This window comes from Eleginops maclovinus, chromosome 5 (genome assembly GCF_036324505.1).
Source record: "Eleginops maclovinus isolate JMC-PN-2008 ecotype Puerto Natales chromosome 5, JC_Emac_rtc_rv5, whole genome shotgun sequence".
Lineage (NCBI taxonomy): Eukaryota > Metazoa > Chordata > Actinopteri > Perciformes > Eleginopidae > Eleginops > Eleginops maclovinus.
In genome coordinates this window covers 5,437,170-5,459,787 of record NC_086353.1, presented here as the reverse complement: position 1 = coordinate 5,459,787, position 22,618 = coordinate 5,437,170, and the positions used below count along the sequence as shown (strand labels likewise).

General features: G+C 40.0%; 1 protein-coding gene across 3 annotated transcripts in view; it reads right to left on the bottom strand.

The window, feature by feature from the left end:
- sh3gl2a (SH3 domain containing GRB2 like 2a, endophilin A1) overlaps positions 1-22,618 on the bottom strand; it is a 38,882-nt gene that overhangs the window by 5,695 nt on the left and 10,569 nt on the right. For all 3 annotated transcript variants that reach the window (XR_010165913.1, XM_063884699.1, XM_063884698.1), the window contains exons 2-6: positions 3,531-3,599; positions 2,721-2,793; positions 1,779-1,922; positions 1,368-1,501; positions 1,125-1,283 (exon numbers count right to left, since the gene is read on the bottom strand). Coding sequence is in view for 2 of the 3 variants with exons in the window: in XM_063884699.1 (XP_063740769.1) it covers positions 1,125-1,283; positions 1,368-1,501; positions 1,779-1,922; positions 2,721-2,793; positions 3,531-3,599 (579 nt within the window). In the remaining variant the exon portion in view is untranslated. The remainder of the gene's footprint in view (positions 1-1,124; positions 1,284-1,367; positions 1,502-1,778; positions 1,923-2,720; positions 2,794-3,530; positions 3,600-22,618) is intronic.

Here is a 22,618-nt window from a genome sequence, read left to right as displayed (position 1 = left end):
CTTTAAAAAATAGAAACTCCTCTGCACATAGCACTTACAAAGGATTTGTCTGTAAACTTTTGCAGTATAATTGACTTAATCTGATTGGGTTTATAGATAGGAAATGTTCCTGCTGGATTCTTGCTTTTGAGTTTGTGTCTTCATGGTTGAAGTCACTTTGGATGAAAGCATCAGCTAAATAAAATGTAATGTAACGATTGTTTCTGAACCCTGGACTGAAATGTCCTCAAACTCAGATAAATAAAAAGACTGTGTTCTTAGATTATTGACTGCAAAAACACACAGGACTAACTGGAATAGCAAGAGAGTGGGTAATGATTATTTTATGTTGAATTCTCTGTAAACATGACATCTATTGCGTGACTCGCCCTGAGCTTTCCTTCATTTTGCTGCTTTCTTTTAGGAGCTTTTCATTGTCTGATGGTGTCATATTCTATAGAAACTGTGACACATTTTGTGTTTTTTATTAACATGTCATTGATTGATTGACTGTAACAAACACATACTGGCTGAAGTTGTCAGTTAACTCGTCAGTAGGACCAAAAGCTCCCCGTAAGCTCAAAGAGCAGCTGTTCTGTTCTGAAATAGTTGGTTGCATCAACAACTTTGTCAGTAGATGATATTTGCAGAGTTGATGTGGAATTGTAAATGTATTTTAGCGATGATGAGAAGACCCTTAAATGCTTATGAAAAAAGTAAATCTGCAATTCCATGACAACAGGACAAAACTTGATCTGCAGAGGAAGATTGTGTAATATGATACAAAGCTCCAGAACACCTACTCATGGTTCCTGTGGTGAGATTTCGTTGTACACCCTTAGGACCAACTAAAAAATCTTCTGATACTACTCTTAAAGTAGAATCAGCAGAAGTGGAATAATTGTATTAATTAATGGTTTTAGGGAGAAAAAATGACTTGCTTTGTAAATTCTATGTGTGTAAACGAAGCCAAGGGAACCAATGTAGTCATTTTACAAATTGGTAATAAATGCTACCACAGCAACAAAAGAAAATGTAGACAGTATATCAAACAGTTGACAGACTAGACAAGACACTAAGAACAAACTTGAAAATACAGTAGCATATGTCTGGGGTGAAAGGGACAAGTGATGAAATCCTCTTACATCGCTCTCAATCAGGTTGAACATGCTTTGCTCAGCGATCTCCTTGGAGTCATCGAACTTCTCGAGTGCCTGTTTGAGTTCGTCGTCCGTCACTTTGCCCTGGCGCTTCTTCTTATAGTCAAAGTCCAGACGACGACCCTCCATTTTCTTCAGGTGATGCTGCAAATGGAGGAAAATAAGAAAATAAATATGAGTCACAGATTAAGAGACTTCTTAGATAACTGCTTGTTTCTGCATCCCTACCTGAATCTCCTTGAGATCTTTTTCGTGGAGGTTCTGCATCGGGTCGATGAAGTTCTGCTTGACCTCCATGTCCAGGGCATCCTTAACCTCTCCAAGCTCACGCATGGCTTCCCCAGCTTCAATGAGAGCATTGCCTGAAAAATAAAGTCTCCTTTAGACACTGAAACCAAACACATAAATAATACTGTCACTCTCTCAGAGACAATTTTTAAGCAGGTATTTCTCTTTCATGCCACCACCGGTGAAGTAAATAACAACTTCAGGCCACTCCAGTCAGAACAATAGGCTCATGCATATTTAATAACTTTGTTATGCGTCCTTAAGGGAATAAAGTGAGGCCACTTTGTTCTACTGAAGCTAATCAAAGAGAGTTATTCTCTCTGTGAGGAGCTTTAATGTGCTGCAGCTCACCAAAGTTGGACTCCTCTCCGAGCTCCCTGCCAAACCGCTGCATGGACTCTCCCAGGATGGCTTCGGTCTGCGTGTAGCCTGGACCCTTCTCTTGTCCCCGCATACGGGACATCGAGTTCATCATGCTCATCTTGGCTCTGGTGGCTGTGAAGACAAATCATTAATAAAACCAAACAACCCTTGGTAAAGAGTTCAAGTTACAGGATTCAAAGGCTTTATTGTCATATGTCATAAAGCCTTATCCCTCTTAAGTCCTGGGCAACAGGGCGACGTACAATATACTTAAAACATTAAGAAATAGGAATTACAAAAAGGGCAACAGACACAATAGTGCAAATAAAACGCAAGACACAAGCTGTGTATAAATAATAAGTTAAAAACAGGAAATTCAGGTCATGTTTTTAAACAATGCCTGACTTTGCCAAATAAGTCAAAAGGCTTGATTCTAAATAGATGATTTGGAAGTGAATTGTTTCTCTTCTTAATACTGTTGTTAGTTTCCTTCTAAACGGAAGTCAAGCTGCTTTATATCAAACCTTAAACCTGATGTAGACTCTCGTGGCTAATATAAAACTAACTTTGTCCTGCTGTTAAATTGTGTGTACAGAGGCTGCAATTTCCTTTGACACCTCTACTTTACTGTGACTGACTCAGCCTTTTCCCACTGCCTCAGGCTCCCTTTTTCTTCCCAAAATAGCTGCATGCTGCGCTGTTAAATTACCACAAAGCATAAGAATGAATGATGTGTTCAATCTGTAAATCACACCTGCTGAGCTGAAGCACACGGTTCCAGAAACATCTCGTCTTGTGTTTGATTTAATTAAACTATATGGTATATTTTAGAATGTTTTTTTATATTCATTGATTATTATAGTAATACTTTTGGGAGAATAGCCTACAGTCTGAAACCATAAAACACATTGTCATCCCGTCTGTCATCACCTGGGTTTGGCTGCAGATACTCAGTAGTCTTAGTAATGATGTCCAGCACTGCCCGAGCGGTGGTGTCCATTTTCTGTAAACCAGAATGTAGAACAACATGTAGAGACAGACACAAGCTGCAGCAATAACAGTTGTGTAAAAGGATGGTGGGAGAAACACAAACAGGTAATGGCTGAAAGCATTGTGGGAGAATACAGATAAATTCCTCTGTGCATGTAACAGTGAGACAAACACCAGATCACAGGACGTGTTGTTTTGTTCTGCAGTGAGAGAGAGAGGGACGCGCAGAGCGAGAGCTGCCTGTGATGTTCGTGTTTAGTGCATCGAGACTCGAGAGCTCCCAACAGCTCTGAAACACTCAGCCTCTCTTTCTGCAGCACACAGCAACCACTACAAACACGTAGCATCACGTGTAAACCATACAGTCCGACGTAAAAACACACATGCACTGACATGACAAATACAAGTACTCAAATGTGCATGTATGCATAGAGGTAACATAGCGAAGAAATTGAAGAAAAAAACATGAAGAATGGGATTAGGACATTTATTTATGCAAGCGCTCCTGCACTGTTGACTCCCCACTAAAAGCCACAACATTTGTGCAGTGTATTCATTTTTTTAGATCTATTATAATTGTCTTGAGAAATATTTCTGAGGGATCTTTGAATTTGATCTTCCAATAACTTGGAAGCGGTTTTCCAACATGACAGCAAGTATAACACACAAGATCTTGCTTGTAAATAATAACAAGATAATGTGTGGGCTTTCTTTCAAAACAAAATGAATAATCAAAGATTTCAGACTTGCCTTTTCCATGTCAGTGAAGTCGTCATCGAGCTTCGTTCCTTCTGCCCCTCCAACTTTCTCACTCACTTTCTGCAAAACAGATAAAACATGTTCGTTAGAAAAGCTTAATCAGCTTGGCTTAATCGATTTCCAGAATGCTCAATACTGAAATGAAGATCATATGTTATCTGAAAGTACATGCAAATGTATCATCAAAAGAACCTCATCTTAAATGTTGCAAATATTCTCCACGGATCCAAGAAAATCCCATTGATTGGAAATTGTACAATTCATTTCTTAGACTGTGTCTGCTAAAATGGAAATGGCTTATATAATTGTGTTATGTACGCACACTGAACTGTAGTCTGCCACACAGGTCTATGAGATAACAATTAACTAGTCAGATGTTGCTCTTTATTAAATTACATGCTAAGTGACTTGACACAGGAAAGTGGTTCCCCTGTCAGCATGTGCAGTGTGAATCAGCCGTCTGCAGCATCAGGGTCACAGGCTCTAAGATAATGTCAGACAACATATACACAAATATCAGCCTGACCTCGTGTTTCATGTAGCAGAAAACCATTTCATTAATGATCATACTGCCATGTGAGCGTCACCTCTCACTGCAACAACACCGGGGCTCGCAGATATAACTACGCATGTGCCACATCAGCGTTAATGATCTTAGGGAGGTTTGAACCGACATGAATGTGGTGTGTGTGTGTGTCTATAGAACTGCCACACTTTTATTTACTGCAGAGATAAAGCCCCTTAAAAATGTGTTCTGGTTGAAATGTGTTCTGGGCAGGTTAGACAAATATTGAAGATTTTTCCCAGAATGGTGCATTTGAATTATTTTTAGACGACTAAACTCAAAAGATAGATATAAGGTTCAGTATTAAAGTAAAAATAGAAATGTTTGCATAGCTTTCACTTCTTATTCATCCTGTGAAGCCTCAGATAAAGTCTTTATAGCTAGATTCAAAGGCATTAAGCATATGCACATCTACAGCGCAGGCAATGAACATCTTAAATTACAGGCTTTTCCAAAAGTGCAGCATAAAATATGCTTAAAACATAAAAGAAAAAAGATACAATTGAATAGTACAAATACCAAAATGGTGCAACTAAAAGTGCTGGAGTGTGTTGTGTGCTGTAAACAAATGGATACCAAGACATTACAGAGCTGAGGACCTTAACAGTCTCACGGCCTGCAGGATGAGACTGTCCCAGAGCCTGCTGGTTTATCATATGTTTGCACCAAAATATTTGTATGCAAACACAAACACACACACACACACACACACACACACACACACCCCTCTATCTCAGTCTAGACTCGACAGGCAGTGTTGGCTCTGTGCTCAGGCAGGACAGTGTCCGGCTCAGCAATGCAGAGATTCTCCATCACTGCTGCACCGGAGAGGAAGAGATGAAGTATGGGTAGCAACAAGCTGAGAGCGCTGGCTCTTATAGCTTCAGACATGGCACAAGTCCACGTGCGCAGATCTATAAACATAACTCCTGTGGGCTCCTGTCCTCCCCCCCCGTCTCTCTCTGAGTTGGCTCGTTATATTTCCAGCTCTGCCACCATACAGTGCCAGTCTGTGATGTAACCAGATGGCTTGAGGGTCCAGCAATCTGACACAACCAGGCCAGACAAGCCCCTCAGAGGATGGGATGGAGGAAGGGAAAAAACTTTCAGGGAATGTCACGACGCGTGACTAAAGGATCCATGAAAGCTAAGGTCATTGTGAAGTCTTTCCTCGAGTGAAACAATGACAAATGCCAATGTGCAGCTTTTATATCCTTCTTCTTTTCCTCTGACGTCATTTTCTTCTCATTTCAAACTCTTAAAACATTCTGAAATACGGAGAAAGATTACCCAAGTAAAAGAATATCGGGGTTAGAGGGTGATTGGTGGCAGATGAGTGCGGGGGTTATATTATAAGACTAAGCTGCACAAGTTTATGCAGCGTAACACTTTCTGAGGCTTGGTGCTCTATGAGTCATCCGAGCAAAAGTGTCTTCTTATCCCACTTTGAAACAGCTCAATTTTCTGACAGCAATGCAAACGCCCCCACTCCCCCCCCAACACACACACACACACATACCCATACACACACACACACACACACACACACACATACACACACACACACACACACACACACACACACACACACATACACACAGATACAGTTGGAGTCCTGCAGCGAGCCACACTTCCTGTCAGTCGCTTCATCGCATCCCTACAATGTCTTCAAATCATCCTTGAGCTTGTTGCCATGGAGACAGCTACCTGGATTATCAGGTGCAGTGTTTCTCCGTCTTGTGTGTGTGTTTCCCCTTTTTCTGTCAGACTAGATGATCACAGACCAAAAAGACACACGGGTTGTTACATACGGAGGTGTACGTGTCAGATGCTTGGCTGTAAAATAACATAGCGTACCGTAGATGTGTGACATGGTCCGTGTTCATCACGTGTGAGCTGCATCTGTGCCACAACGAGCGTGGTGACACTTCTGGTGCTCATCCGAGCCATCTAATCACAAACTTAACTATATGACACCTGGGAAACCATGTGACTGCGGTTACATGTGCATTACCCCTTGGTGTCTTCCATATACGTGATGTGAATGTACAGAAAAGACTGCTCCTCTAGATAGACACATGTCACATTGATGTGTGATGTGTTGACGGAGGTTTTTTTCAGCCCTTATTAGTATTATTTTTCTCCCACAGCATGTAGCAGTGAGTCATGGCTGTGCCTAATGACACAGTCCCTATTTTGGTGCTGCTTGAGGATATTAGCAATTATTTTTTTCCTTACAGAGAGAATTAGTCTGATGCTTTTGACCCAAGATGGTGATTAATGTTTCACACCAGGTTGAACAAACAGTATGCACAAAAAAAACGTACAAACGACTGACATTTATATAACAGCTATTACAATTATACAGGGTAAAGAGCTGAGGAGGACATAAAGCTAATAATTGATGGCTGTAACTGGACGAATATTGGTGTCAAAATCTCTCCATGTTAAAGAAAATGAAAAAACTAATTGTGTATCCGCCCCTTAATCAGGATCTACAACAACATGGGTTCTTCCTGTGGCTGCTAAGCCTCACCCTGTCATCAAAGTTTAATAAAAATTGGCCTGTAGTTTGACTGTAATCGTGTTGACAAACAAACAAACTAAAAGCAGGTTGTTCTGTTTATAAATCATGGCTACAACTAGCAATCATGCTGTTCTCAATTCATCTTAAAACAGGTTGTCAATGAAGCTTGGAATCTTTCGGTTTAGAAAATAAGAAAATTGAGAAAAATGATCTACGTTATAAACCATGGAGTGAGTTTTATTCAACTAACAGTGCAGAACCCAAAATATATTCAGTTTATGATCACATACGATGAATAAATACAATAAATACTATTTTTTAAAGAAGCTGGGGCTGTTTCAAATGTTCTATCAACGAGCTGAAGAATTACATTTCATTTGATTTTAACTGCAGTAAAAATCATCAGATATTTTACCCCCCACACACACAATTCCTCTTGGACACTACCGACCACATGAAAGAGGAATATGGAAGAATGAGCAGAAAATCTGAACCAGTTGCCAGACATTTTCCGACTGAACTAGACCACATATTGTTCCTCACACAGCTTCACATTCCTGCATCTGAATGAATCATGGGCTATTTTAGGAAAGGAAACAGCCGGTTAAGCACTTTTGATAATTACCTGATGAACACCTACATGCATCAAAATGTAGGTACTCGGTAATTAGAAGTAGACATGTGTGAATGAGAGTTATACGTATCCACTGGCACACCGTCGCAGAAACATGTAATGTGCTGGTTCTCGGAGTATGTGAGACTTAATGGCAGTATTTCTGAGAACAGACTATGGGAATACGAGTGACGCAGGGAGACTTACCTCACACAGTATTCAAACCTCTGAATCCAGCCATATTTTATCGGTGTGCCTGACCCTGTGTGTACCACATCTCTGAATCCCTTAGCTTAGAGACAGAGAGTCGAGGGAGTCAGTCACTTATTTCTTAAGCTAAATGGATGAAAAACAACTCAGTCAAGAGGTGCCTGTGGGGAAATGGGTATAGCCAGGCAGGGGGAGAGCAACTGAATGAATAAAAATGGGCTGTTGGTGTCTGTTTGCTGTAAGTGGAACAGCACTGCTGTGCATGCCGCTGCCCATGGCTGCTGTCAACGCACGCTCAACCCCCAGACACCAGCGAAGTGGAGAGCAAAGACAGAGCCAGTGTTGTGCTTTCCTGGCTGCAAGCTTAGGAGACGGCAGTGATGAAGGGAGATGCATGCCAGGATAGCGTACACCCAAACCCTTGGAGACACTAAAGGACTATATAGCATGTCACAGCCAATAACAGCGGGACTGATGATTGATCCTTGACTCACACGGGGTTACACATCTCGCCTAACAGCCAAGAAATCAGCAATCTAAACCTTTTTGGGAAAGCAGCAACGTCACTGTGCTTTTTCACATTACGGATCTTTTTTTGTCCCGATTATCTGTCCCTCATTTCTCCACCCATCTCGCTCTCTCAGCCCTCCCATTTCTCTCCCTCCCTGCAGGGGAAGGACACAACAAGGTGAACGGCACGGCAGTAGCGGCAGTGTGAAGTGAACCTTGATGGGATGAGTAAAATGCGCAGTCGGCTGCTAGGAAATAACAGCAGTTGCGTAGATTACTGGGACGTCACAGGGCTGCTACGTCACACACACAGAGCAGTCGTAGTAGTGAAGGCTGATAAATGGACATGCAGCTGATTCGTGAGACTTCTAGACAAAGAGGCAATGCAGGGATACGATTTCCCTGCAGAGCTGGAGCCGTGCGACTCCTAACCACAGCCAATGCATACTAATAGGATTTCATTTACAGATCCCCTCAAGATCTTTTACAAAATAAACCATACTCTGCTTTGAATAATAACTTGTGCTCAATGTGTTTTTCCACAGAAAGGGTCAAAGACCTTGTCCAAAAATCTACTCCCTCATTATAAAATCCAGAATATCTGAACATACAGTGTCCAGCAGTGGCTCAGTCAGTAGGGGCTTGGACTGGGAATCGTAGGGTCTCCCCAAACAGACTTGAAAATATGGAAAGTGGACTGCTACTTGGAGAGGTCCCAGTTCACCTCCTGTGCCCTGCTGTGGAGCCCTTGAGCAAGGCACCGGACACCTCCAATCCCCGGGCGCTGCACGGTAGCTGCCCACTGCTCCTAGCACTAGGATGGGTTAAATGCAGAGGACCAATTTCACTGTGTGCGCCGCTGTGTGCATGTATGTGACAATAAAAAGGGTTTCATCCTCCGATCCGTTTATTTCAAAAGTTAAACTACTCAACAAAAAATGTTTCCTACTTCACTTAAAAATAAAGTCTCAGTATGTTAAAACTAGGAATTCTAAGTAGTGTATGCTGCAAAATAAACGATGACTTGCTTTCATGCTCATCCATGTCTTGAACTGAGATTTAAGGTAAGCATAGAGAATTTTGTCCTAAAAAAACCTTTCTCGTCAAACTTTGCATTTGATGTACGTCATTGTGCACAATAAAGCTCAAAATTCCAAGTGAAGCGACAACAAGCGAAAAACCTTTTTGACTCGAGGGGAACTTTGACAATGTGCAGGGAGGAAGGAAACCAAAAGCACTCGCAAAAAAGAAAGAAAAAAAGAAATCTCAAATCCAATTAAGTCAGCGGGATAAGCAGCTCAAAACAAAGCCATGCTAGTGGACTAAAATGCTCCCAAAAACAAAGTTAATATTTAGATGTACAGCTGATGATATGTTAACAATGTTATCTATCTGAAGTTAGCATGTTAACATTTGCTAATCAAAGGAAATGTCATTGGATTTGCAGGCATTTGGCGCTTCACGAGGTTATTACAATTAATCCTGAACCAAAATCCATGGCAATCCACAAAGGTTGATACAGTTGACCTGACCATGAATGTCTGTACAGATTATCATTGTGATGCATTCAATGAAACAGAGGTATTTCTGGATTAAAGCGGAAGAGTGAGCAAACACATAGACAGAAAAGTAATATAACTCTAATTACATTAAGTCTAGTTCATATGATGAATGAAATATCTCTCCTTACTCTCAAATTTTCTCTCCAACTGGCCTCCACGTAAAACAAATCAGACCAGATTAAGTACTCTAAATGTGGAGAGGAGGTAGTCCAGGGATTTCGCCAGAGGCTGCTGCACATCCTCCCCTGTGTGTTTGTCCCAAAGTCTCTTGCATCATCACATGGGCCAGACAGCAGAGTGTCCCGACCTGCTCTCACCGACGATCTTTAAACACAACATCAGCATTCAGAGGCTCAGGTGACTAAACAAGGTGTGTCAAAGCTGCAAATCAGAGTCATGTAAGGTCGACCTTAAAGTGCATTTACTGCTGAGACGGATTCTGTCTGGTCATGTTTGTTAGGTGTCTCTGTCAAGTCATGACTGATCTATTTCTAGCTAATAGAAACTGAAATAATCGTCAACATTGATTACTCTCCTTCCCTATTTATTACACATGGATGCTGTACAATAACAGTTTTCACCCACATTATAAGGGCAGAGGTCAAACAAGATAATCTCTGAAGCTTTGGTACCGAGATCATGAAAGTTTTAGAAGAATTGGTGAAGCTAACAACCATGATATAACTTTCTTTATTTCTTCTTTAATCTTGAAGAGATGACTTATGCCAGATTTGAGCTAAATTGATTTCCATCTGCAGTCCAATTATGAATCTGCAGTGCGATTGTAAAACAGATAAAAGAACTGATCCATAAAACATAAATACGAGCACATTTATCAGTAAGGCTATAATATTACAGCTCATTTCAACTTAGACTCAATTCACAGTGTATTTAAATCTCAACACTTAAATATAAATGTAAGATATTCTAAGAAATACTGAGAACTGAAGCCCCAGGGGACTGAGGGCGAGAACATAAGGGAGATTTGAATCAAATAATTTGAGGTACAAAAAGGTTTTATTTCTGATCATTATTTAAGAAATGCTCATCTACGTGGCATCATTTTTAACTCTTGATGTGAAGCAGATTGAATCAGCTCTCATGTGTATTGGTATCAATCTTAGAAAACGGCCCAAAAAAACGATAAATGTATTCGCTCGATGTTCCTTAAAAGAAGAAAAATCTATGTTTTTGAAAGACTGCTTTGCTCTGGACTCTAAGGCTTAGAGTCCAGAGCAAAGCAGTCTTTCAGCAACATAGATTTGTGTCTTATCTATCTGTTCATCTATCAGTGTTAGCTGAAACCCTTGGACTCTAAGGGCTTCAGCGAACACTGATAGATGTTGTAATTTCTCCTTCTGTCCCCAGAACAACAAACCATTACCAGGTATTGGATCCCACTCTGTTATGTTTAATCAGCAGAGAAAATTCCCCTGCAGGCCAACAGTATAAGGAGCCCACACAGACTACAGGAAACCCCGCTTTCAAACCGGAGAGTTGAGAGAGCAGGGTTTTACACCTGCAAGACACCTTGAGTTAATACTATTAAACGGCTGAGGAGAAAACCGACACACTCTGACCCGTAAAGCGTCTGCCGCTGCTTTCAAAGGAAGTACAGGATTAGATTACGCTTCTCACTGCAGAACAGAGTATGATCAATACTAGAGCATCATATCTACACACAGGCCTGAGTTACGATGTGGGCTTGCTTCTCATGTTTCTACACTTGTTTTTCTAAATCATGCTATGAAAAACATTGGTGGATTAGTCTTTAAAAAGGAGGACGCTAGGGACAGACAAACTCCTCAATCCCAAGGTTAACTTAGTTTCTCTCCAATATTTCTTAACTCTGAAAAGCAGTAGTGCTTGGTTTGTTTACGTCACCAACAATATTATATCCAGCATTTCCTCTACACTCTTTTAATGAACCTTATCCAGAGGAAAGCACAGGACATGTGAGGTTTATTTTTGGACTTTGTAAGAAATATTCACACCATAGATTCCTATGCACAAGATATTATGAAATTCAAACCATTGACAGTATGGTATTGTAACTCTTGCATATATTCCCTCATTATTTACTTTAAAAAATGTTGTTTTTTAAATTAACAATTCAAATTAAAATCAAAATACTTTAATAATCCCAGTGGCAAATATTTTTTAGTCACAGTTGCACCGTTTTATGGAAAAAATATACTGTATTAGAAGTAAGAATGTTCAATCCAAAGATAAAATAAGACGTATAAACCAAAGAAGTTAAAGTGAAATCTGGAATAAAGGATAAAAAGTCAGCATATTGATTCAGAGAGCCTCCGGAGTTCCATCGGTTTCATTCATGTCTATATGTGTGAAAAGATTATTAAAATAATGTAAGGAACAGCGTGTATTATTCTGCCGATACTGTATTTCAGAAGAGCGTAATTATGAATCCCACTGTTTTTATTGGAAATCCCTCCTGGTTGAGGTTGACCAGGATGTCCAGTCGGACCGAGGAACGAATCAGGTGACTTGTGTCGTGCGAACTTGGACACCTGGCCAACCAATCCTAGCCCTCAAATGCAATGCAAGGTGGGACAATGCCAAGAGAAGGAGTGAGATTCATAACAAGATTTAAAAAGAACATGTGCTCATTAAGTTTGTGACTGTATGTTCATGGTGTAGGCAGGAATGCAGCGGTGCATCCAAACTTAGTCTCTACTCATAGTGTTATAACGTTAAAGTCTCTCTTCAATAATCTGTTTATTAACTGTGCTGTGAACATTAGCATCCGTCACATGGCTCCCAATGTGAGGCAAGGAGTGTGCTGCGCTGCTCCCTCCTCCTCCCTCCTCCCTTCTCCTCCCCTGCTCACTAGTCTAATCCCGGCCGGGCACATGGAGGCCCCTGCTTTAAATACGCCCAGGGTGGAAGAGGGAGATTAAAAACGACAAGAGTGATTAGTGTTGCTATTAGGAGGACAGCCCCTGCTGCTGGACAATGACAGAGATCTGACTCCTCCTGACAGCTTTGAAACACCTACCTGCTCCCCAATGTGGAGGCGTCTCCTAACATGTTTCTCCTGCTCATTTACAAAGTTAAAACGTCTATATTTCACCCTTTTCTTCCCTTCAAAATCGTCATTTTCACATTTTTTGTTTGCAAGAGATGAAAAGAACGGTACATCAGAACGGCTTGGGGTCAGTTGGCGGGGAACTGCCAAATCTTAAAAGTCAAAAGGAATTGCAGAACAATGCCCAGGAGATCTTTGACTTGTTTCCTTTTTTCAGATTTCCTCTTCTATTCTTTCCACTTTGTGTCTTTATCACTCCCTTTTTTTCCTCTCCTCACCTCCAAACACCCTCAAGGCCTCGCTGTTCTCATTGTCACGTTCCTCATGCTGCACTGCGCAGATTATATTCACTGATGGACTGTGACTCAACAATATGTCTCTCTACATTCATCCTAACTGGAATACAGACTTCTGTATACCTTAACATACTAAAGCACCAGAACTGTGGTTGGACTTTAATAAGAAGCAACACCTTCATTCACAAGCAAAATCTGACCTACTGTAAACCTAGAAATACTATAGCATGAGAGGGATTGAACAGTGGATGATTATTAGTCCTTTATTTAGAAGCAAACAGTACAGGCTGTCCTGAGGATGGACCTGTGCTCTTGTGGAATCAAGGAAAATCCGTTTGTTATTCTTAAATCCTGGCGTTCAGAGCCAACGTGGGGGTGGCTGGATCCTGCTCCAAAGTACAGCTTTTTCAGGATGATAGTAATCCAGCAGAAAATCAAGGCCTGTGGCGGCATTAGTGGGGACACACTTCACCGTTACTGTATGTCTGGTTGTGATGTCGTACAAACCCACAGAGAAACAAGTGTTTAACAGGGAACTGCAGTGTAACCCTAAATTGGTGCCTGACATTTCAATACCAGCAGGACAGGTAGGCGTCGAGTGCAGACAGTACAAGGTGCCAACGTCTCTCCTGCCCAGACCTATGCCAACATCAGTCCTCTGGCTCTCCGTGTTGCTTCCCTGACCTCTATCCTCTCTGAGTTTGCGGCCTGCAGCTATTATAATCTGATTTGTAAGCCTTTGCATGGCTCTTATGTAACTGCAGGGATGAGTCTGTAGCTGGGGACATGTGTGCACACTAAAATCCATCCATGTACCGCTCGTTAAACGGGAGAGGATGAGGATGGGGAGGGTGGACCAGCTGGCACAGAGTGTGTGTGAGAGGAAAGTGTGCCAGAGTGTGTGAGCATTGGGATACGTGACGATGGTGAAATGAAAAACATGGATGAGTAACAGCACACACACGACATGAATGATGGCTGAGATCTCCCAAGCGTGCCATGCATCAGACAATTGTTTACTGTGAATTCACATCAACACACATTCGGTATTATGTGTGTGTATGTATCTTCTGACTTTGTTTAAAATGAATTACAGGGCAGCTGAACAGACCTGTGTGTGTGGTTTCTAGAGAACACTTTAATAGGACTGTAATAAGATTAAATAATACTTCATCCATCGGATGCGTCTTTTCTGTTGTGCTAAAATTGCCTCTACCATAAACTGTACATTGCTAGTGCTCATTATTTCCTCCACGATCACACCCTCACATTTCTACAGACCACTTATAGTTCTGCCTGGCAACCACGAGAAGGTGTGAAAAACTCGCCGCGTTCAATTCTGTCTTTCGATTATCTCCTGCAGTTATTTTTACACCACTTTGTGCCTTTCTTACCTATTCGGTTCATGCTTTGTCCTTCCTCTCTCTTGAAATCTATTCAACATTGTGTTTGCATACAAACGCAAGTGTTAGAGCCAATCCTAATATTGAGTGTTATTAAATAGAGACCTCCACAGGGCACCTTTAAGATTCAGTGTATAGTTCTAAAGTCTGACAATCTAGGTTTGATTTATATACATTAATGGAGAACTGAGTAATTACTGTGTCCATGTAGCTTGTTGTGGAGGGATATTACGTTTCCTCCTAGGCAGTCCAGTCTACAGTCCTAGTGCTTTAATAATAATAGAGATTAAAAGACCATTTAAAGGGGGATGTCGCTAAAGAAAAATGTCTTCAGCTGTCGTTTAAAAACATCTACTTCTCAATGCTTATAATTTATCACAAATGCTACCTAGCGTGCTACGAGGACAGCTGAAGACCAAATACTTAATCACGCTTCCTTTATGGTTATTTATGGTTTCTCCAACTGGCACAACAACAGATATATACAACAGATCTAAGATATACTATGAGGCGACTGAGAAAACTGAAACCAGGCTACATGAATAAACACAAGACTCAAGAAAGTAATAATACCCAGGTAAGTTTGTACTGGGCAGAACCAGGTTTGACTGAACGTGAGGCAGGACACACCATACTGTATATATAGATACAAATCAATAAAAGTATTTGTGCTAAGTCAATGAAGCCTAAAAATAAAGGATAATTAAACAAGGGCTATTAAAGCAGCTTCAGAGGCTTTTTCCTAGAGACAATGGAGAAGGGACGTGACATTTTCTGGCATCAAAAGGAAATCATTAAAAGATAATGAGTATTTGCACAACATATCAGCTATTAGCATAAATATAAAACAAATAAAACATTATCATTAATTCAAGCCAAAGTATCCCATTTTCATTCATCACCAGCAGACAGAGAGAGGAGCACGACCCTGAGACAATGGTTTTTATAAATGATACTTTACCTCGACTCACTATTCACTCCAACACTTAGACAACACACTGCAGAAGCACAGAGAGTCAACTGCTACTCTCCCATTTCCATATCAAACACAAAGTGTATCTCAGAAGAAATAATGACGAGCTTTGAGGCTTGTGCAGGAATTGTTTTGTTTTTTCAAGCACATCCAGAAAAGGGAGCCATTTTATATTTATGCAGCGTTGATCGTACCATTATCTTAATGTTTACCCATCAGAGTCAGGAGCCACACCTGTGTGGGTGTAATGATGGGGTTGTCTAGAATAATGAAGGATGGAAAGCAGTATTGATGATAGTTATTAAAGCTGAAACTGCTGCCTGTATAGTGTGTGTCTTTAAACCATCCACCACTTAAAGATTATAGTCCAGCTGTCGGGCCATAGTTCTGTACTATCAGTTTATAGTCATTACAAACTAACATTAAAGAGGACATATTATGCTCATTTTCATATTTGTATTTTGTGCCTCTACTGTGACATTTTCACATTTCATATTTCAGGCAGGGGGGGAGGGGGGGGAGTGTGTGGGAGAGAAACTCCCTCTGAAGGGACCTTTGGGATTGTAGCCTTTGCAGACCATGTATATGCACATAAACCTATATAACACACTACAGGAAAGGGAAAGCCCCCAAAAGCATGATAGGGCCCCTTTAAACAGGCTTCAGGTCAATACAAAGGCGAGTTTTTAATATTAACAGAGCAGGTGAAGTGATTATGAATAAAATACACTGCTCTTCAAAATCCTATCCTAATCATTCATACTAATTGATTAAGTAGGATTAGATTGTATGTATTTTAGTACATCACTATCCAGGTTATTCTTCTTTAATGCTGGTTTACACTGAGAACAGTAACATATAAGAGATGATAATAAATGGTTAAAACTCAGATTAGAAGGTGAAAGGGACACAGCGGCCATTTTATAAGCCGGCTGCTTCCTTGAGTTGAAGCCACAGTGGGTTTTTTTTGGTATAATTTCAGTCTCTGGAGTCTCTGGAAGAGTTGCTGCCATGTCCCTCCCTGCAGTTAGACCTTCGCGGCTTTGTCCTCCTTGCAATGCGTTTGACCTTTTACATAAACTGCTCTGTATCACACACACTCATTCAGTCACACAGAACAGGGCGAGCAAGGCTAGAACATAAATACAAAGGAAAATCATCACATAACACAAGCATGTACTGTAGCTGCACTTCATCAGTCAATGCCAGAAAAGAATTCCTCCCACACAGCAGATGGCCAGTAATCAATAATAAAGCCAAACGAAAACATGTGAAACTCGAGAGATGGAGTTATACATCTCATTAACTCCATTTCAATTGAATAACGGAGACAATACTGCAGTGAGTGATTTGTGAATAATACAAAAACTTAGGGCACACTTTTTCTGGAGGTTTCAACCACATCTCACTGCCTTCATCATGAAACATGTAGAACGCTCTAAAAGCTATTCAAATGGACCTTGAGTTAAGATTACATTCTCAAACTGCTGTTACCAAGGTCAATAATGGACACTCAGTCCAGTGACACTTACATAACTAGACCTTTCATACATCTGAATGCATGCAGTTGCAATGCTAAAGGTATAGTAGGGATGCAGAGGCTTGAGTTGTGATTGAGTTGTTAAGTCCTAATAAAATGAAAAATGTTCAATTAAGGGGGACTAAGGCAAAAATGTTTACATGACACATAACTGTGGAAGGTAAAAGGAAGAAAAGTTAGGCATGTGAGACATAAAGGTGAGGGAAATGGGTGGATAGCTAGAAAATATACACAGAAAGAGAAAAATAACTTTGAAAAGCAATGGATCCACATTTTACGTGATGAGGTGTTAACTGTTTTGTGACGCTGAAACCAAGTCAACTAGTTTATCAAGATAACATTTATATTTTCACGCCAAAGTTACAAAAAGTCCTTTCAGCTTCTTAAATCGCATGATTTGTTTTGCCAGATTATATTGTAAAATAAATATCTTCAGGTCAGCTTGGATTTAAGAGATTGAAGATCGGCATCAGATATAGGATTATTCCATAATAAAAATGATCATTGATAGCAGTCCCATTTTGTAATATGTAGATCTAAGAGATCATAATATTAATCTACATAGTGTATCTGCATTACCGTCTTTTGGGAATCTATACATTTTTTGCATATTATATTGCACATTACTGGATGGTATTCTGTGCATAATGTCATCATTTAGACATTAGACTTTAAAATGAAGCAGAAAAATGCAGATTCATGTAAGGAAATGTAGCTTGTTGTGGTTTGTTCTTTTGTATAATTCAATTGCATGGCCATGTTAAGGTGCAGTAAAGCAAAAATCCAGGGCTCATAACTTAAAATGTGGCATAAATGTGTGTATAAATAATAAACAGACAGTGAACACATTAATATTGTAGGTAGACTAGATCTGGAGCATCAGCAAGATAACAAGTGAAGAAGATAAAGTCGGGCTGTTTAAATGCTGCCTCTACATGCCTGCACAGAAACGGTGTTTACACTAACGGAAAAACAACATGGTGTCAAAATGCACAGGGAGGGTACAGACTGTTCCTGTGGTCTGTGAGCGCAGGAGACACCGACGCTCCCTGAACGCAACACATCTTTTCAGTGGACAAATGGCGCCTAGCATGAAAGAAGATCTATTATCATTGTTGATGAAGATGAATGTCTTCCACTGTTATCCTGAGGCTAAACAACTGGCAGCAGAACAATGGATCCTGCAGGCAGCCGTGCTTTTAGACAAGAATCAATAAAACAGCAAAATAACGCTGGTAGTGTTTTACCCTCCAAACACGAACACAGACTTTCAATCACACTGCAGCAATTGCTCCCAAAAAATAAACAATAATATAATACATCAAGAGACCAGCATGACCCATTTAAAAAAGGAGGAAGATTGAAAAGCCTCAGCAGAGCGACGTCCTGCATATTTGATATTGACTCTCTTCATTCAGCGGCGCTCTCCTTTGATGAGATTTCCGATCCATAAAGAAGGAGGGCTCTCTCATACCGAACATATGATGATACCAAGAATGATGAGGGTCACTGCTGGACCTTTACATTCATCACAAATATTTTAAAAAGACATGTTCAAATACACTATTAGGAGCTGAAATCATTCGTTGATTGATTGATGAGTCAGATGTTTGTTATTTTTAAGCAAAAAGGCCTAATATTCACTGATCCGAGCTTCTCAAATATATTCAGATTTGAAGCTTTTTTTTGACATGTTTTATTAGTAAGCTGAATATTTCTTGTTTTGGAATCCTGCTCAGAAGAAAATAAGCAACTAATAGAAGTCATCTTTCATTATGGATGTTATAATGCACAATTGGTAGAGCTGGCAGCCCATGTCCCCAAGCAGAGGACCTGGGATCAAATCCAGCCTGGGACCATTTGCCTGGTTTCATCCCCTCTGTCTCCCCCCTTCAAATCTGTCTCTGCAATAAAGGCATTTGTTGCCCCAAAAACCTTTAAAAAACCCAACACTATTAATGAGGACATAATCAGCAGGTTAATGGACATTTTAAATTATTACTTGCAGCCCAAGAAAATGTTTAAAAATCTGCAGCACAAAATAGAGGTTAAATAGAGGTCCACAAAGATCAGTTAATTAAAAAATAAAGATAATGGTTTGATTGATTTTCTCTGAGGGATCAATTAACCTCTCACCTTGTGACCTCGTATATTATTAATGCATGTACTTCAGTGCATAAAAGCCATGATCAGAATGTAAGTGTACTGTTGTAAACAAAGTGGACACATAATAAAAAATTGCATAATATACCGGTCAGTATAACGAAATACAATATCACATCACAGCAGCCTCCAGAAGGATCCCTTTGATACAGTTGAATTAAAACTTATTCATAAAAACCTTCATGAACGCAGGAGTTAAATCAGCTTTGAAGCTATAAAGTGGTGCCTGGGTGTAGCTGGGCAGCAGTGCTTCGGGAAATTAAGTACATAAAAAAACGGCTGTCTGTGTTTGAGCCCGAACAAAGTAGGTGAGGCTCAATTATTTATGGATTTTTGTACAGCCTGTGTTTGGTTTTTGCATTTCCTGTGTACAGGCTTACATCTGCTTTTTGGCTCTTTTTATATGAAAAGCTCTGTTTTAAGGAACTCTTCTGAAAGCTTTTTTGTCAAAAAGGAAACAATATGGCTGATACATGGCATAACAATGGCTGATCTCATCACATTAAACAAACCTAGAAAATAACAAGAACACGGTTTTAAATAATGTAAACTTCTTGTTTTTTTTAAACCACAAACCATTGTTTATATTATGAAGAAATATTTGATATATTATCACAACTAAGTGTTGTTTTATTATCATTTATTATCTGTTTAAACACCAGCCTCTCATGGTTGCAACTCTTTTGAAGTGCGTTATAAATCATGTCTTAATAATGCACATTTTTTGTTAAATCTTGCCTTTTTTTTAATATAGTTATGCAAATTCGTGCTGCAACTAATGACAATTTTTGTTGTTTTTTTCTCTGCTGAAAGTTATCCATTTTGTCTGTAAAATGTGAGAACAATTTGAAAAATAATGTCCATCCCAGTTTCTCACAATCCAAGGTCAAGTCTTTGTTATGCCATTTCAAACTCGAATAATTAGTTGATTATAATAATTTCATCATATTAGACAGAAAAGCGGAGATGCTAAAAACATTCAAATAGGCTACTTTAACCACTAATGGATTATATTTGTTATCATTAAAAAATCATTGCAGTTCTTAACATTATATTTTTGCAAAAGCATCATTTGTAGGAACATAATGAGTTTGTTAAAAGCGGTAAAAAAAATCTTTGTGTGATCACTAGGTGACAGAAACAATTAGTGCATTCAGTATTTGAACACTTCCCTAAATATATGTGAGTGCCTGAAACTCATTTATTTACTCCCCTTACACCTGAATACTTGGCTGTAAACAAACACCTTCATGCAGGTATACTGAAGACCGTATAATTAAAAAATATTCATTTGCATTTAATTCCTGGTGTCTAATCCACAGCTCAGTCTGTTGGTGGTGTTTTGTCGTATTCAGTCTGAACGGCACCAAAATAACGTGGCTTCCCCTGAGCCTGTGACACTTTTGATAAGTCTGGAAGATGATGAAAAGGCTTGTTGACACAAAGCACCAGCATGATTAAATTACTGATTAATCAGCTGCATGGTAAACAATTATATTATCGCAATTACTCATGATAGTGGTAATCATGCAACACTTAAAGTCGAAGCTTATGAGCTGTATCGGCCTCTTCACATGATCGTCATTAAAGGGGCCCTATTATGCTTTTTGGTTTTCCCTTTCTAGTAGTGTGTTATACAGGTTTGTGTGCATGTAAATGGTCTGCAAAGGCTTAAATCCGAAAGTTCCCTCCAGAGGGAGTTTCTCTCACACACACTCCCCCTCCTGTCTGATACGCCTCGATAGGACTGCTTTGTTTATTTCTGTAACATAGTGACAGTTGCACTTATGCTGCAGAAAGCTGGTGCTCCGACACATTGTACATGATAGGCGGGACATTTCTAAGCGGTTGACCAATCACAACAGTCGGCCAAGCTAACCAATCAGAACAGATTGGGCTCTGGTTTCAGACAGAGGGTGAAAAGAGGCGCTGCAACACAGGCAGTATGAGAACAATAAAGAGCTTTTTGAACATTATAGCGTGTCCCAGTAGAGACAGAAAATACTAACATGAACCTGAAAATGAGCTTAATAAGGGCCTCTTTAAACCCTTTTGAATGTTATTCATTTTAAAGCGATCAAATTGCCAGGACAAACCCACTAAAATGCCACTATGATAAAAAGAAAACACCAAGAAGGAGTCGTGACTCTCTGACCGCATCACATGGTACATTCGGCAGCACATGCACCATGTTTCACAGATAACCGCTGCAGCGCTCTGCTTCTGACTCACACAGCTCCAACATGATGCAAAGTCACTGTGCTCTGATTAATCTGAGTATAATCCCTGACAAGCCATTCAGTCTCAGCTCTGCAGTTGGTGGGAGGATGCTGTGTCTGTGTGTGTGTGTGTGTGTGTGTGTGTGTATAAACTAGCTGTCCGTTGCTAGATCAACTCACATAGTTCATACAAGAACCAAAAATACACGTTCCTCCACAAAACCTGCTGGATTTATGCTCTACACGATATTTGAATACAACTAGGCTCATTCTGTTTCATCTCAGCCCTCATTACTCGCCTCTGATGAGCCAAATTAGGCATAAGGCTGAGTGCATGATGCTGCAGCTGCCTGAACGCAAAGCCTCTTCTCCTCTTTTGTTCCCAACATCCTCCTCTCATCTCTTCCTGCTCTCTGCTGCCCTTTATCCCCTCATTCCATCATATTCCCTTCTTTCTCTTCCACACATTTCCTGTCCAAAAGTCCTATTTTATTCATTGCAACGGAGTAAATGAATCTGCCACATTCTAAAGTTCAATGCTGTGTCATTCCATTTAGCTTCTTTAAGCTAGCGCTGTTGCTCATAGGCCGTGCAGCCGCTTTAGTCCAGATTGAAATATCTCAAAAATTATTGAATAGATTTGATAATGAAAAATGATTTTATGCAAATATACAGAAAATGGATCTCAGATGATGAATCCCACTTACTTTGGTGAACTCCTGCCTTTGTATCTAGTGTCACCATCAGCAGGGGAAAATAATTAATACGAAATATCCGAAGTCTTTTTGAACTTCGGTGATCCCTTAACATTTTACCTGATGCCATCATTGCGTCCAAATTTAAATTTCTGTCCTATAAGTTGACCAAAGTACAGCCTCTACCATATTCAAAAATGGTGTGGATTAAACTGTAGATATAAATATTAGAAGTATTTCATGTCTAGATATTCAGAAACGAGACACAACGACTCGTGATGTAGTCCTCAGGAACCGTGGGGCTCTAAGCTAAAAGCTACTGTTAGCATTGTAACAGTAAAAATGGAGCCATGCTGAATTCAAACAGGAATAATGTTTGACCACCATCTTTGTTAAGCATGTAAGACTAAAATAATTCGTTTTAAAAATGCCCTTGAAATCCATCCGAAAGGTATTCAAATATAGCAGCTGTCATCTATCATTTTGACTGTCATCGTGACTGGCTTGTGTCGCTTGGTTTATGACCTCTTGACGGATGATGACCTTTAACCCCTTGAGTAAAAGCATTACCCGTCACAGACAGTATTTCACAAGGTCTCTGGGGAAATATAAACATCCATATCTGCATTGCCCTTCATTAAATCCTCAACACGTCGGCAGTAACACCGAAGCCATTAACCAACACTGAATGGGTTTTCAGGAGAGTGGACGTGGATGCTTCTCGGTTATGGATTTAGGTAATAATAATGTGACC